The sequence below is a fragment of the Mustela nigripes genome, chromosome 17 (assembly GCF_022355385.1).
Source record: "Mustela nigripes isolate SB6536 chromosome 17, MUSNIG.SB6536, whole genome shotgun sequence".
NCBI classification, from domain to species: Eukaryota; Metazoa; Chordata; class Mammalia; order Carnivora; family Mustelidae; genus Mustela; species Mustela nigripes.
Window position 1 is genome coordinate 7005011 of NC_081573.1, and position 15406 is coordinate 7020416.

General features: G+C 50.1%; 1 protein-coding gene across 7 annotated transcripts in view; it reads left to right on the forward strand.

Annotated features, from left to right (window-relative positions):
* The window catches only part of ZC3H4 (zinc finger CCCH-type containing 4), a 41829-nt gene that overhangs the window by 711 nt on the left and 25712 nt on the right, over positions 1-15406 (forward strand). Inside the window, exons 1-2 of one of the 7 annotated variants that reach the window (XM_059382524.1) lie at positions 105-233; positions 1385-1446. The exons of 2 other annotated variants lie outside the window; for them this stretch is intronic. In XM_059382524.1, coding sequence (XP_059238507.1) covers positions 1409-1446 — 38 coding nt within the window. In that variant the 5' untranslated portion in view covers positions 105-233; positions 1385-1408. 4 more of the 7 variants (XM_059382525.1, XM_059382523.1, XM_059382527.1 and 1 more) reach the window with 4 other exon arrangements.

The window sequence follows — 15406 nt, forward strand, 5'->3', positions numbered from 1 at the left end:
CCGGGGGGAGGAAGAGGAGGAGGAGGAGGAAGGGGGGCGGCCGCCATGTTGGGCCGGGCAGCGGAGGAGGAGGAGGAGGAGGAGGAAGGGCGGGGTCGGTGGGTGTCTCTCGCTCGCTCGCTCTTTCTCGCTTGCTTTCTCTCCTGGCCTCATGCGTTTCCCCCCCCTCGCGGCGCTCGCCCGCTCTCCCTCGCTCTCGCTCTGTCTTTTTTGGGCGCCATGCTGAGGGGAAGGTGAGGAGGCGCCCCCCGGACCCCCGCGCCCGCCCTGGGGAGGGGGCGCTGGGGGGGGGCTGCGAAGGCTCACGGGGGTCCTGGCTGCCCCAGCGCCCGGAGCTGGCAGCCATCGGCCAGCCTGCCCGTCGCCTGGCTTCGGGGAAGGGGATGGGGGAGGGGCTCCCGGACCCTTTTGGCGGGGGGGGGATCTCGAGCAGTAGCCCCGCTCTTAGGGGTTTGGAGTTGGGGTCTCCCAGTCCCTGGCAGTATCCTTTCTTTTGCGGGAAGTGTGCCCTGCCCTACTTAGAGAGGTACCCTAGTTTTCTTAGGCAGAAAGTGGGGGTTCGTTCAGTTTTCTCTCCATCCTTTTGGGGGGGTGCTTTGGGTGGGGGCACTCGCACTTTTTGGCGGGAGGTGTTTCCTAGCTCTACCCTAGAGAGCAAAATTGGTGGGGAGGCCGGATCTCAAGCCCCCTTGATGGAAGCCCCTGCTCTCTTTGGGGGAGAAGCCCCTTCCCTGTGTTTTTCTTAAAGGCAGGGGTCCTCTCGTTTTTCGTAGGTAGGTGCTGCGTTTTTGGCGGGGTTGGTGGGGGGGATGGAGGTCTGGTTTCCCTGCCTTGGAGGGGAGAGGAAGTTGGTCTCTTCTTTCTCATGGGGTTCCCTCCTCTTTCGGGCTAAAATGGGGCGCCATCCCTTCCGGGAGAGAAAACGAGGGTTTTTTGTGCTTTGGCAGGGGGTGAAAGGGAGCGCCCCCCCTTCCCCTTTATTAAGTGCGAAATGGGTTTGCCCCACGCCCTGTTCTGGAAGGTGATAAAGGCGCCAGCCCGGCGCATTTCAGGGCAAGATTGGGGCCTCGGTCTCCCTTGCTCCAGGGGTTTGGGGCGCAGGGTTTGCCCTCCCTTTCCTGGTGGGGTAGGGGAAGAGGTGTCTAGAGAGTGGATTTGGAAATGGAAGGAGGTTTTCCACCGGCAGGAAAGGCAGTCTGAGGAGGAGTGGGGGTGGGGAGGGGAAGAGATCGCGCTGGACAGATGGCTGCCCCACAGCAGCCGGGGCTGGGGAATCGCTTTCAGGATCTTCCCCTAGATAGGGGTCTCAGCTAGGGCTTCCTTGCCAGGTACCACGGCCCCTTCTCCCCACTTCCACCTCCCCTTTTCCCTTTCTCCTTCACAGACCATACTTTGCCTTTTAAAAGAAATGCCACCCACATTCAGAGACACAAGTGCAGCAGTTTGGTGAGCTTTTACAAAAATTTTTTTTTTTGTTTTCTGTTTTGTTCTAATTAAATGTATCGTCCTGGGAATCGCAGCCCATCGCAGCCTGCTTCCAGTTCAAGGAAATAAACAGATTAGCAAAGGTCTGTGCGCTAAGCCCACGTTGGGCTTCCGGGCCCTCTCTTGGGGGCAGGTGCATTACTCAAAGGTGCTTACACGCTTTATTCGACCTCTAAGGAGTTCTCTTATGTCAGAAGTGTATGTCTTACAATGGGTTGGGATGGTAAGTAGCCTCTTTTATTGAGTAATTCAATTATCTCCCTCTTTTTGTCCCTTTCCTGCCTGCCTTCCTCCTGCCTTTAGACCAAAGTGATGCTTGAGTGAATTTATATGTTCAAATCAGGATTCTAAACCCAGTTGAACCCTTTAAGACTTGCACATCCTTTTGATCTTTAGTTTTTTTAATTTGTCGTACACAGTTTTCTCAAAGGAAAAAAAAAGCGTTACTGTAACGTGACAAAAACTTACGTAAAAGGCCCATGTTTTCAAGCTCTTGGAATCCCTCTCTCCATTTCTGTCCATTGCTTTGTCTCCAGCCTTCATCTTTGAAGAAAGTGGATACTTCAGGTCCATTTGTAGGAGATGAGGTTAACTAAATTTGGTTTATGATACTTGCATTCGAGTTAAGGTCCTCCCTCCCTCCCACTCCCCCCCCCCCCAAAAAAGATTGTGGTTCAAGTAGATCCAATTTGCTCCTTTTACTCCAATGTCTCTTATGGTGATGGACGTTTAAATTAAGCAAGTCATTTGTAAGTACTGTTTAAGCACCAAATCTGTAACGCGTGTCAAGCCCCAATCTCCTCTCTCTGTCTCCACTGTTCCTTTGTTCGAAAGCACATGCCTGACCGTGAAAAGTTGATGCAAACACGCCCAGTCATGGTGGAGAGAACACTTCCTCCAGCCCCCTGCCCCCCCCACCAACACATACAAGATAAAAACAGCAACAGAAATGACTTGCAGAACCAAATACTACTTCTGATGTGTTTTACAAGCATAAGTTCTTCCGTTAAAAAACAAAACACGTTGAAGTTCCATTTTCCATCTTGCCCACTTTGGGTCCCTGATGTACTTTGGTAGTGAAAACTTTTTATTAACACACAGCCCAGTTTTCCCCTCCGAAAGATCCTGTTTCCTTTTTTTTTCCCCCATTCTTAGGAGAAAAAAAAAAGTTCACTTACGTTGGGATGAGGAACCGTAAACTGCAATTAAGTGGGGCCACTGGTTTTATTCTTTTCTCTCCATATCCTCACAACCTAACTGCTATGAAGTGGTGATCTTAGGTATGTAAAACAAGTTGTGGGAGGAAGAAGTGTCCACACAGTACAGTATCCTGCAAAAAAAAATAATGTCTGAAGCACAAACTGAACACACGATCAAGTGCACAGGGTCAGCTGAAAACGGACTGCATTTATCTGAAGTTTTCCCTCCTTGGTGAAATTCCTCCTCCAGGAGCCAAGTGCAGAAACTGGATGCTAACAGAGGAACCTTCCAAGTTTCGAGGGCGACTAAGTTGTCGGAGGATGCTTGTTTAACTTTACTTCTTTTGTAAGTGAAAATTTTAGCAGTCATTCATTGAACTTAAAAGTATTATCCCAAACATTTAGAGAGTACTCAGGCATATCAACACAAGGGTTTATTGTTTTTTTTCCGTTTTCAAAGGACTCTCCTCTCCTGAAAACCAAGAAGCCCCAGTAATTATGTCAAACTGTACTTCGATAGTCTTTGTTTTTGAAATGTCACAGTACTGCCTTTTTTTTCCCCCTAAACTGATGTACCAGTACTAGTTAAAATTCAAATTAATGGATGTTGCAAAGAAAGAGAAAAAAAAAGGGTGTCACTCAGAATCCCTGATTTAACAGCACCTCTTAGACACTTGAAATCTTTAAAATTGTTATATTCTCTGGGGAGAAGCTTAATGGGAAAGCAAATTAAAATATCCTGGTAGAAATACAACCAATTGTGACCCTGAAAACAGGGATATTCTGGTCCTAAAACCCCTTCATTTTTTACTCCTCAAATTTGTTCTTCAAAAGAGAATGAGGATTTCCCCCCCCCAACAGGGCTTTCTGATTCACAGACTGTCCTCTATCTTCCAGATTGGGTTTCTATTTGCTTGGAAGGTAAAGTTTTTGATTCTTGACAAGTCAAGATTTTTAAGTATAGTGAGCTATTCTAGAAGGACAACCCTGTGGCTTTTGCTTGGCCAGGAAGGTTGATCCCAAGGGGGAACTTCTGCACCTGTGGAAATGAAGGCTTTCCCAGCCATTGGCCTACCTGGCCCATTAGAGCTGAATGGTTGACTCTGAGTTTGTTTCCATCCAGTTGAATGTAGACAATTCCGTATTGGGCTGACTTAGTAGTTTATCCTTAAATAATGCCTCCACTTCTGCTCCTTTGTCTTAGATCTTTCCCCTGCCCCAGTAGGGGAGGGATGGATGTCTCAGGGTGGCCTTATTTGCTGTTCCCCTCCGCTAGGTTTTTGTGGCTTTTAAGTCCCTAGAACCATCTTCTAGAAGCCAGGTCCAGTTACGGCAAATACTTGCCTGGTGAAAATTACTAATTTCCCACCTCTGTGGAAAGCTCTAGGTTTTGGTCCCTGTGGACGAAATTGTCTAGTACCAGAACAGGGGGTTCTGACCCTGGGGTAGAAGTTGAGTGACAGAGTCAGGGCAAACAGTGAGTGAGTGGCTGCGTTTCTAAGCGAGCAAGGTTCTTGCCTGTACCTTGGCAACAAAGCTTCTGCCACAGTGGGAGACAAAAGGCTGATTTCTGGGGTTCCTGGTAGTTGGCATTTAGGAAGTTGATTCAAGCCTCTGCAGGAGCCGTCTGCTCATTGGTAATGGGAGTCTTGTCAGAATCAATGATTTGAGGCTGGTTTCATGATTAAAACCAACTGGAAAGAGTGAAAAAGCTGCCTGTTTGGGTGGGCCTCTAAAGTTCATTTGGTTAAGTCCAAAGTAAAACCGTGACTGTTGGCGGGGAGCGAGACTTTCCCGGATTGGGCTTTCCAAATTTATCAGCCACATCTTTGCGATGCAGTGATTTTGCTCTGATGGTTGCCGAAGACAGCGGTCCTGGAAAAAGGGTGCAGGGTTTCTTAGCAATGGTAGGAGCCTACGTGGGCAATTTTCACATTTCTGCCTCAATCAGTTGATGACAAAACGAAGACACGGGCCCGCCCTCAGTTCATGTAAACCCAGTCACATCCTGCTGTTGGAATAATTTTTTATTCCAGTACAGGACATTTGCTGGGAGCGTAGTTTGTGTCTCTTGGCGAAATTGCTCAGAATAGAGAATCTGTCTCGTACTTTTTTTTTCCCTCCGTGTGTATTTTATTTACTTATTTTGCTGCATTCATATCTGTGTGAATTGGTGACTCAGCTCCTATTTGTAAGGCAAGTGGTGACATCTGAACGCGGGAGGTGGCAATAGGATAGGAAGGAACAGTGTGGCCTTTGGAGACAGATAAGGTTGTGTTCAGGCCTGGCTCTCCCTACAGTGGGCACTAAGGATAACGGCCGTTTCTCAGGGTCACTGCAGTCAAGTGGGCATACATGGACACCCGCACAATGCCTGGCATTCAGCGAATCTTGGTTTCATTAGCTTTTTGCTGTCCCTACTAAAGGAAAAAAAAAAAAAACACCTGAGAATTTATTGTCTGGTGTGTAAACAGAAGCAAGCCTAACATCTGTGTTTTTGAGGGAAGTCGGTTCTTCCAGCTCAGGTTTCTGGCCAGTTTATTTCATTGCAGGGAGCAGATCGGGGTGGAAACTTTGTGGAAACCATCTTAAAGCATGTCTTGCTTTCTCAGCGCCCTTATTACAGATGCTGGAACAGCCTGGTATCTTGAGCTTTATGCTGATGACCTTCCCGTGTTCGTTTTTGGCAGTTAGGATCCGTACTTGTGCTCCGACTGTGGTAGGCTTCCTGAGAGCTGAGCGCACAGGGCTGTAGCACCTAACCCACTGCTCACTGGTCTCATCCCCTTAATCTTAGTCCTTGACCATCGCTCTTTAGAGTCTCCAGAAGGCAGCAAGGCCTGTCCCAGCTCCACAATTCCCCTGCCCCTCCGTAATTGGGCTGAGTCAGTCAAGGTTTTGTTCATTCAGCAGTCAGGCTTGTCCCGTGCTTTTCTTGGAGCAGAAAAGTTTTCAGAGTGTGCAGCGTGCTCTTCTCTCCTGCGGACTTTATTTAGATTTGGGCAAAGGTTGTTACTGCCTGTAGCAGGCCTCGGATTTCCTTCCCGTGTCTGACGCCTGCAACTTCTGGCCACGGTCAGGGTCAAGGGTTTGCTGCCCCTGTGGCAGCTCTCAGTACCCACCTGAGAAGAAAGTGCCTTAAAAATGAACTGCAGGGTGAGGCTGAGTGGCTGGGTCACAGGCTGATCCACCAGTTCGCTGAGCACCAGATTCCCTTGTCCCTGTCGTCCTTGTCGAGTGGTCCCGGAAGCCATGAACTCCGGAAGCATAAAGCCTAGAAGGGCATGGGTTTCCATTTGTTTCCTCTAAGCTGGGGTCGGTCCCCTTCTGGAAGAGAGGTGATAGGGAGCGGTAGACAGCGTGGATGTGATACTCGTGAGTCATTGACTTAGTCTTCCCAAAGATGTGACAGGGTCTCTTGTCATAAGAAGGGCAGGGATGACCTGCCAGGGACCTTCAAAGTGCTTCCAGTGTGATAGCTCAGCCTCAGCCCTACGCTGAGAATGAGAATTGGAAACAGAAATGAAGTCACTTGTCCAAGGTCACAGAGCTAAGGGGTGTGGAGACAGAGTAAGAATTAGAACCCTGGGCAGCCTGTACCCAGACCCCAGCTCTCTACCCAAATGCGTCTTGGAGCTGACATTTTCAAACTGCGGTGTGCAGTCATTAGTAGGTTACAAAGTCCCATGTATTGATTTGTCTCCTGCATTTGAAACACAAAGAAATGAGAGAGGATCGAAAAAAGCAGAATGCGGTGGAGTTTTAAACCCTGAAACATTCTGAAGACTAGTTTGAGAGGAATGTAAAGGAGGAGATGCGGGTCAAGGTCAAAGTTTAAAAGTCACTTCTGATAGGACAGGGGTGGAGAGAATGTGGCTCTCCCATCAAAGCCTGCCCACCTGGCTTTTTTTTTTTTTTTTCTAATTCGGAGTAAAGTTTTATTGGAACATAGCCACGCCCATTGATTTATAAGGTCTGTGGTTGCCTTTGTGTTGAACAGCAGTGTTGAGTTGTTGGGACAGAGACTTTGTGGCCCTCAAAGCCTACAGTATGTACTCTTCGGCCCTTTAAAGAGAAGGCTGCTCCCACCCTCTGCTGTGATGCACCTACTACCTACCCAGCAGCTGCCGTGATTCCTGTCGTGGTGGCGGAGGTGGTGGGAAGGCATGCAGGGAATACAGGTTCTCCTTTAAAGTTGGTCCCGACTTGCTGGCCCAGTCAGTAGAGCATGCATCTCTTGCTCTTGGGGTGGTCAGTTCGAACCCCACCTTGGGTGTAGAGCTTACTTTAAGTTATTTAAAAACAAACAAACAAAAAAGCATGCCTTAGAGAGAGAGAGTTGTGTTGTCCCTCCATGACCCTGTAGCTCTGTCTGCCCTGTGTTCCACTCCTTCCACTGCCCATAGAGGCCCCGAGCCTGGCCTTCCGAATCTTAAAATTAAGGGATTTTCATTTATTAGAAGTAGCCGGAAACTTCTTGAAGCTAGTGTGGAAGCCGATCACAGCTGACACATCCCTCTTAGGGCCCGACCCCGGGGAGCCGGGGCAGACTTGAGTGACATTGGCTCGATGTCCTTTGCAGGTGGCTTGGGTTATTGCTCTCCTCATTTTCCTAACAGACACGAGGGTTTAGGTTTCCTTGGGATTCCAGGCCCTCCCTGCCATTGCGGGGCACACCAGAGCAGCCCCAGGGACCTTAGCTTCTTGGCAACAGAGGTGGGCCCCCTCCCTGGGAAGTGCTTGACGGCTGGTCACTTTGACGTGTAGGCTTTTGTCCCCCTCTGGCCTCTTGGGGCCCTCAAGAAACACAGCAAATGAGTTTTCCATTAAAGACAAGACCTCCATCACCTCCTTAGAGTTTTACGGTGATCCAGGTTACTGTCCAGTGTCCGTGTTGATGCAGCTGGCCACGAGGGTGTGCAGTGCTGAGGTTGCTGCTGCGTTTGTGTGGAATACATCACAGGGGCCCAGCCAGTCTGAGCCTGGCCCTGTGCTGCGCCCTTGGAAAGTCAGGTGACTGCCAGCCTCTGCTGTGCCCTCCGGGAGCCCACAGTTGCCTGGAAGTTCACAAAGCATTGCGTATGGGTAATTGCAGTTCTCCTTCAGCTCTTGAGCGGTGTGTGAACACAGAATCTTAGTCATCCGAGGCCCAGCTTCTTTTGAGTTGAAAATACATCCTTTGTCTTAGTTGAACGTACGTTGAGTGGAACCAAACATTTCTCCAGAAAAAGTTACAGACAAGAAGAGTCTTGGTTCCCTAGTTCAGTGATTTGATTTTCCTTTCGGGAATAATAGAAATCAGACCTCCTTTAAAAAAAAAATCAGGCCTCTTTGGATGAGAACCAGCATCTTTCCAGCTGTAAGCAGTCTAAAGTATGGCTGGTGTGAGAAGGTGATTAGGAAACTGTTGTGGGGAGCTTTGGTGGCTCAGTCATTTAAGTATCTGCCTTCAGCTCAGGTCATGATCCCAGGGTCCTGGGATGGAGCCCTCCATCATCCCTGCTCAGCGGGGAGCCTGCTTCTCCTCCCACTCCCCCTACTTGTGTTCCCTCTCTCACTGTGTCTCTGTCAAATAAATAAATAAAATCTTAAAAAAAGAAAAAAGGAAACTGTTGCCGAGAAGCCAGTTTCAGAGATTTATCTGACAGGAGGAACTTGGATCAGAGAGAGATCTTTATCAGGAACAGGAGCCGTGTTAAGAGTGGGAGTGGAGTGGAGCCGCTCAGGCAAAGGAAATGCCCCTTGGTTCCGTAAGACTCCTCCGGCAGGCCAGGTTTTTTCTCAATGGGTTTGAAGCTCTGCAGAAATGCTCCAAAAGAGTTTGTGTGCTTGGACTGACCCTAGTACGACGCTGCACCCTTTGGGATGAAGCATTCCTTCTGGTGTTGGATGATTCGGGAATTTCCTTCTCTGGGATTCCCCTTGCTTTCTGTCCTTCTGGAGAGAAGCCCCTTTACTTGGGTTTTGGCTAGGATTCCTTGGACCTTTCTGTGTCCTCATTCCCTGAACTATCCAAAGGCTTTGGTCAGAGTTCTGAATGTCTCAGTTACCTGTATTTGATGTTGGAAGGACTGTATTTGCCTCGTGTCTTCACATAACAGTTTTTCCTCCTAATAGAGGGAAAATAGAGGTTTTTCTCCTAATAGTTTTTCCTCCTAAAGACTTATTCTGGGCCAGGGTAGTGCTAAGCACTTGAGTCACATGGTCTCAGGGAATTTTTCCCGTGAGGATTCATCTGTTTCAGAGGTTCTGTCTTTGCCTTCACTTGGCAGGTTTATTTATTTATTTATTTATAAAATATAGTCTTTATTTACATGAGAGAGGGAGAGGGAGAAGCAGACTCCCTGCTGTACAGGGAGCCTGACCCAGGGCTCAATCCCGGGGTCGTGACCCGGGCAGAGGGCAGCTGCCCAACCGAGCCACCTGGGCGCCTCTCACTTTGCAGTTGAAACCCCCCCCCCCCCCCCCCCCCCCCCCACTACTAAGGACCCCGTCCAGTCTTAATATTTCATTTTGGCCTTTCTTGGGATACTGTTTCATTTAATCCATTTTCTGTGCATCAGTCTTATTTTTGCCAGCCTAGTTACGAATTTCAGGGCAGAAATTTTGTCGGTTGGCCCGTTGAATTAATTCTCTTTCAGATAATTTCTAATTATCTCAAAGGTAGAGGTTCTGAGTTGGGCCTGGAGCCGGAGAGCCCAGGACTTGGTCCAGTTTTGTTTCTTCCTGTCTTGACCCTACAGGCAGATTTCTTCTCTTCCAGCCTCTCTGTAAAAGGGCATGCTGAGGACCCACGACCCATGTAGGTTTGTTACTAAGCCTTGGTGTGAGACAAGTAGACGGGAGCTCAGTAGTATGGGACCTGGCTTGGAGGTTGCTAATACAGAATGTTTGTAATGAATACTTCCTACTGCTTTTGGTGTCTAAGACCCTCATGTATTCAGGCAGGTTTTGTCATTGTGGAAATCAGGGCAAGAGGTAAGGACTTGATGAGGAATGAAGAAGCCTCCCCCCACCCCCTTTTCCCTGACCCCAGACTCTAGCTCTCTGCTTTCCTTGACAACCTCTCCGCACCTTGCTGAGGTGGTCCCCACCCAGGCCATTGTTTGTCTGTCTTTCTTTTTTTTTTTTTTATAACTTACTGTGGAAGTTTTCTGGCATTTTCATGAGAGAAGGACCATCACCCACCCAGTTTCAACAGTTATGTACATTTTGCCGGTTCTGCTTCGTCTCCCTACATCCTCCATCTGCCCTGGGTATTTTAAAGCAGATCCCAGATTTCACCTCATCCCACCTGCAGAGTCTTCAGCGCATATTTCTAGCTTAAAGATCTTTTTAAAAATAGAACCACAAAACCGTGATTCTCTCTAACAAGATTAACAGTAATTACTCAGTATCTGAAATACCCAGACCTGGTTCACATTTCTCGGTTATGGCGGTAGGTGTGTTCCTGGCTGAATCCCAACCCCGGGCAGGCTCTTCCACTCACGTTGTTGAAGTGGGGGACTCGGGGTGCTGGTGGTTGTCAGGCTTCTCTTCTCCCCTGCTTGGTTTGTGCTTGTCTGCTCTGGTGAGGTGGTGTCTGTGATGTGGGCATGTTACCATGTTACCATGGTGTGATGTCACAGTCTCCTGCGACCCCACCTGAGAATGTTGAGGGAAACGGAGACACAGCCCATTTGTTCTCGATTTCTGGTTGATGAACCTAGGTAGTAAGGACACTGAAAAACATGTGCAAGACCCAGAGGCTTATTTCAAGAATTTCCTGCCTCTGAAAATCCCTCAGTGAGGTTCCTCCCCACCCCTGGGGCTGTCCCACCTCCTTGTCAGTGGAGGGAAAGGCTCTTTGCCTTCACTCCTTCCTAGTAAACAACTACCCCACACGTCAATTTGGGGACTTTGGGGACTTCTGCGTTTAGGCCTGTTGTTAGACATTTGAAGAGGCAGAGCCTCCTTGTAATTTTATAATTTTGTCCCTAGTTAATAGGTCATTCAGAGCCTACCCAGGCAATTTGTTGAGCGCTTGGGCAGTTAATGATCATAACCCTGACCTTCACATTAACCTAGCCGTCTCTTGTCAAGGGCTCTCATGATCTTCAGGTAACAGCCACTGTTCCCATGAGTTTCCACCTTTTCTTTTCTTTTCTTTTCTTTTTTTTGGGGGGGGGGGGCGCACTCCCCTCCCCCATTTTATTTCGTAAACCAGATTGAGCCACAAACCCGGGCGCCTCGCAGCTTCCATCCAGATCTCTTGTCTAGAGAATTTCCATGTTGGGCAGCTTCGTTTGTTTTTGTTTTTGTTTTTTTAATATTTTATTTATTTATTTATTTGACAGAGAGAGAGAGGGAGGGAGAGCGATTACAAGCAGGCAGAGAGAGAGAGGGAGAAGCAGGCTCCCCACTGAGCAGAGAGCCTGATGTGGGACTCGATTCCAGGACCCCAAGACCTTGACCCGAGCTGAAGGCAGAGGCTTAACCCACTGAGCCACCCAGGTGCCCTTTTTTTTAGGGGGCCACTTGGATACTTTAGGGTCAGCCACTTGGTTACTTTCTCTTTCCAGCTAGATCAGAGCTGAGGAAGATGTTGGTTTGTCAGTTTCAGCAGCGGGATTTGTCGGGAGATGATTGTGCATGCGCGGTGGGGCCAAGTGAAGTGGGGACTAGCTGGCCAGCAGTTAGCGGTGGCCCCCAAGGTGGGGGGGGGGACGCTTTCCCGTGAGCATCTGGGCCAGTTCAGGGTTATCCATGCAGAGGCACGCTCATGGTAGCTGGTTCTTGAAATCAGTAGCTGCTTTTCATTTGGTAGTTGGTACTTTTCTCGTGTCAAGGGCTTTACCCGTGTTATTTCATTTAACCCGAAAAATCCTTGTAGGTACCACAGTTATCCCATTCCACAGATGGGAAAACCAAGGCTAAGTTAATCGTGCGCTGCTAAGGGAACAAGCAGAGCTGGTTGTCACTCAGCTGGCAGGACAGAGCCCCGTGCCCGAATCTGTAGGCTGGTGGCTAGGGCCCGCCTACTTTGAATCCTGAGGTTTCTTTACCCAGGTCTGTTTTGGCCAAGCCCATGGTGTATGATGAATTCAGCACTCTAACGTGCCCCGTGGAGTGGCCAAATGGGCAGTCCTTAGAATGGGCGTCCAGATCTGGTCTTTGACCCGAGAGGAGGAGCTGGCTGTCACCAGCTCTGTGAATGGAAATTTAAATGCCCTGGAAGCTTTGGTCCAGGAGGCACGAGACTGCTCTGACCCTCGGCAAGTCGTTGGCCTCTGCCCATTCCCTCCTGGGTGCCGGTTCCAAGGCAGTCCCCCGGCTTGGTTGGCTTCCCGTCCCTAATGGCCCTGGCAGGCCAACCCCAGGGCAGCCATGCTGGGAAGTTGCCAGTCCAGGCTCTGGGAATAAGGTCGTCCCGGCTCCGGCTGACGCCGCAGGCTTTCTCCTGCATGCTGGTCTCAAGAGGGTTTGGCAGGTCTAGATTGAAATGATTAGCGCGACGGGGCTTCCCCCACTTTTCTTGAGGGATTATGTCACACTCTATTAGGCGCGCTCCCTCGGTGTTTAATCCCACTCTGACATGGGTTTTGCTGGCTGTCTGGGAAGTGGCACCACTGAAGCCAGGCTGCTGTTTGTGGAGACTGCTTTCGTGCAGGGTGTGTCTGTGCCCCCCAGGATTTCTGCCCCGGTCCCAGCGGGTTTGGTCGTCTTGTCTTTTTTTGTCCTCTTTCTCCTCTTGAAACAGATCCCGTATTCATGCAGGACATTGGGCGGCGAGTTGTGAGTTTCCCGTGGTAGCATAGGGGTGACCCTGCGGGTGACCAGAGGTCAGCCCAGGGCTCTGAGAAGCTTGAGAGCACAGCATGGCCGGATGGTGCCGAGAATGCACACTGGTCACTGGAGTGTCCCCGTCTCTGTCCCCTCCAGTCTCCCGTTTCCCTTCGTAAGTCACCACCTGTTGGTTTTTATACTGTGTATTTCTCAGTTTCTCCCAGGTCCGTCTCAGGAAACAAAGTTCTGAGTATTCACCCCCATTTTATAAACAGTTGTGTGCTAGATTGTCACTGAGCCCAGGTGTCCCGGAGGTGTTGGAATGAAGAGACTCGCTCCTTGGCCCAGGGTCTTCATAGGGCGGATTTGAGTGCTGTCCTTCCCTGCTTTGGGAAGTGCTTTGGAATGAAAAGGCCGCCTTCTGGGATCATCCTTGGCCACCATCAAGGCTTTGGAGTTGCTTGAATGGTCTTTGTGTCCTTTCCCCAGGTGTTAGAGACTGGCCTGCGCTGTCCAGCAGGCTGGTGTGTGGCAGGAGGACAGGGGCGGTGGCCCCCACTGATTTTGGGCAGGACCTTTCTCTGCCCTGTCCTGGTGTCCTCCCCCCGAGTGGGCGGGGGTGAGGGAGTGTCTGGGCTGTCTGCTTCTGACAAGTCCCTTCACCTCCTCTCCCTTTGAAATCCTCCTTTCTGGAAACAAGAGGGTTGAAGGGGTCTTGCTATTGGAACCTTGTTTTCTGGAACCAGGGCTTCTGGGGGCCATTCTTGTCTTCCCGTGTTCCCTTCACCCCTGCTTGCCCTGGGCTTCTGGGTAATTTTCACCATGTCCCTCTGCCCTTTTTCCTGTCCAGACTATTGTCAAGAGTGATGCTCTTTTTAGCTTTTTTTTCATGGAAGGTCTGCCTATGTTTCTGGTTTGTCTCTGGGCCTTCCTCTGCTCTGTAATGTCCGTATGTGTGGTCTGGCCACATCTCCCTGTGTTTTCTCCTGGGGTGTGGCGACTGGGCCTGCCCACGGTGTTCCAGCAGGAACATGCATCATGTTTGCTCCAGTAATAATACCACCCTCCCCGGGGTGTCCACAGCTCTAGGCAGCGGGGAGTGTGCCAGGCTGCCCTTTAACAGCCACTCCCTCTGGCTGGCTGGCTCACAGAAACCAGTTTCCCCAGTTGGTCGTACTTTGACTAAGGGCAAGGCCACTGCAGCCCAGGCAGCTCTGTCCCACACCCTGTTCCGTAGGCTGCACCCAAGCCCCTGCCAGAAGGTGCCTCACTTGTGAGGAATGCTGGCTCCTCCCAGCTTTGCTCCACATCTTCCCTTGGGGCTGACTCCCCACCCCCCAACTTGGCGGTTTGCAAGGAAGCCACGCGATGCATCCATTGGTCACCTTCCTGTCTTGTTTTCCTTTGAAACATCAGAGCAAATTTTGTGTCCTGCACTGTGTCTGTGGGAGCTGCCCTTGACCTCTGCTGGGGTATCTGTGAGTTTGGGACCACTTGGGTTATAAGCTGACCCGACCCTGTTGAATTGGGAATGAGAATAAAGAGAGCCTCCTCTTGTCTGCATCCTTGACATCTGGACAGAGGGGATGGCGCGAGGGCTTCTGGGAGAATCACCAGTGTGGTGTTTCTTCAGTGTGCCCCCTGCAGGGGTACTGGGCGCCCACTCACGTGGTGGGCTTGTTCTCACACTGGCCCCAGTCTCGTCTGAGCAGTGAGGTCTTTGCTGCCTGGATTCGTTCCGTTGTGGGTAGCCATTTGGGTCCCAGATTCGTTACGCCACTATTTATGTTCTCTCCATCTTCATTTGCGGTCTTAATTAATAGAGAAGGAAGGATCTTTCATATTCTCACACATACCCTTCCCTGGTCATACAGCAGGAACTCTGGGAGGTTTTAAAAGATTTGAAAACTTAATTTATTTTTTTTTTCAACCAATTCCTGTACTTGTGTACGAGAATGTGTCCGTGGGTTTGGCTAAAAACTGGATTCTTTTTCCAGTTGCTTTTCTCCTTAACCCAATGTATCCCCACACCTTCACCCCATCCTGCAGATAGTTAGACATTTAGAATGTCCTGTTGGCAGTGTCTGGAGAGTGCTCTTATTTTTTCAAGTACTAGGGTAGGGATGCGGGTCACAGGGGGGAAGTGACAAAATTGGGAAATCTGTAGGAAGGGGAGCCAGAAGGGATCCCTGGGTTCAGAGCCGTGGGGTGGGGGGACCCCTTCTGTGGGTACTCTCACAGCTGTTAGGAGAGGACCTCAGGAGGGGTCTGGGACCCTTCCCTTACCCCTTCCCCAGCTGCTTGGTTGCCCCCCACTCCACAGCATAGAGCTGTACAGCTAAGGGTGTGGCTCAGACTTGAAACCAGAGCTGATCACTCGCACTTCTTTATGGGGCTTTGGTAAAATACATTTCACATCCTCAGGCGCAGTCCAGGCCTGACCATGGGTAGGACCCTGGAGCGTGGGGGCCGCACCTGGTTCAGAGTCACGGCCCTGTCTCCACTGGGCCTCAGCTCCCAGGGCTTACCAGTGACCTCAGGCCACCATGCACCCCGGCACTTGGGGACCGTGGCTGGTCCGTGTCCCCTGAGATAAGCAGCCTCTGTGGCGAGTAAGCTTTGGAAATGCTTGAACACAGGGTTTTACAGGTTTCTTGATGGTAAAACATCTGGGAACTTCTGTTAGAGCATTAAGCACTGTGAAGCCCCAGGATGGGACTTTCCTCGCCTCATTTGACCACGGAACCTTGTCACCTTTCTTCTTAGAACCCTAGTCCTTTGGAGCACTTTGAGAAATCGTGGCTTAGAGTTGTGCTGGTCTCAGTGTCAGTACTTTTAAGTTCCGATGTGTTGCTCCCTCCCCCCACCCCCAGCCAGGTGATATGAAAGCGGACGCAGCCCTTTTTTGAGGGGGGAGGGTGCGGGCTGGGACGAGAGGCAGTGGCCCTTATGTCCTC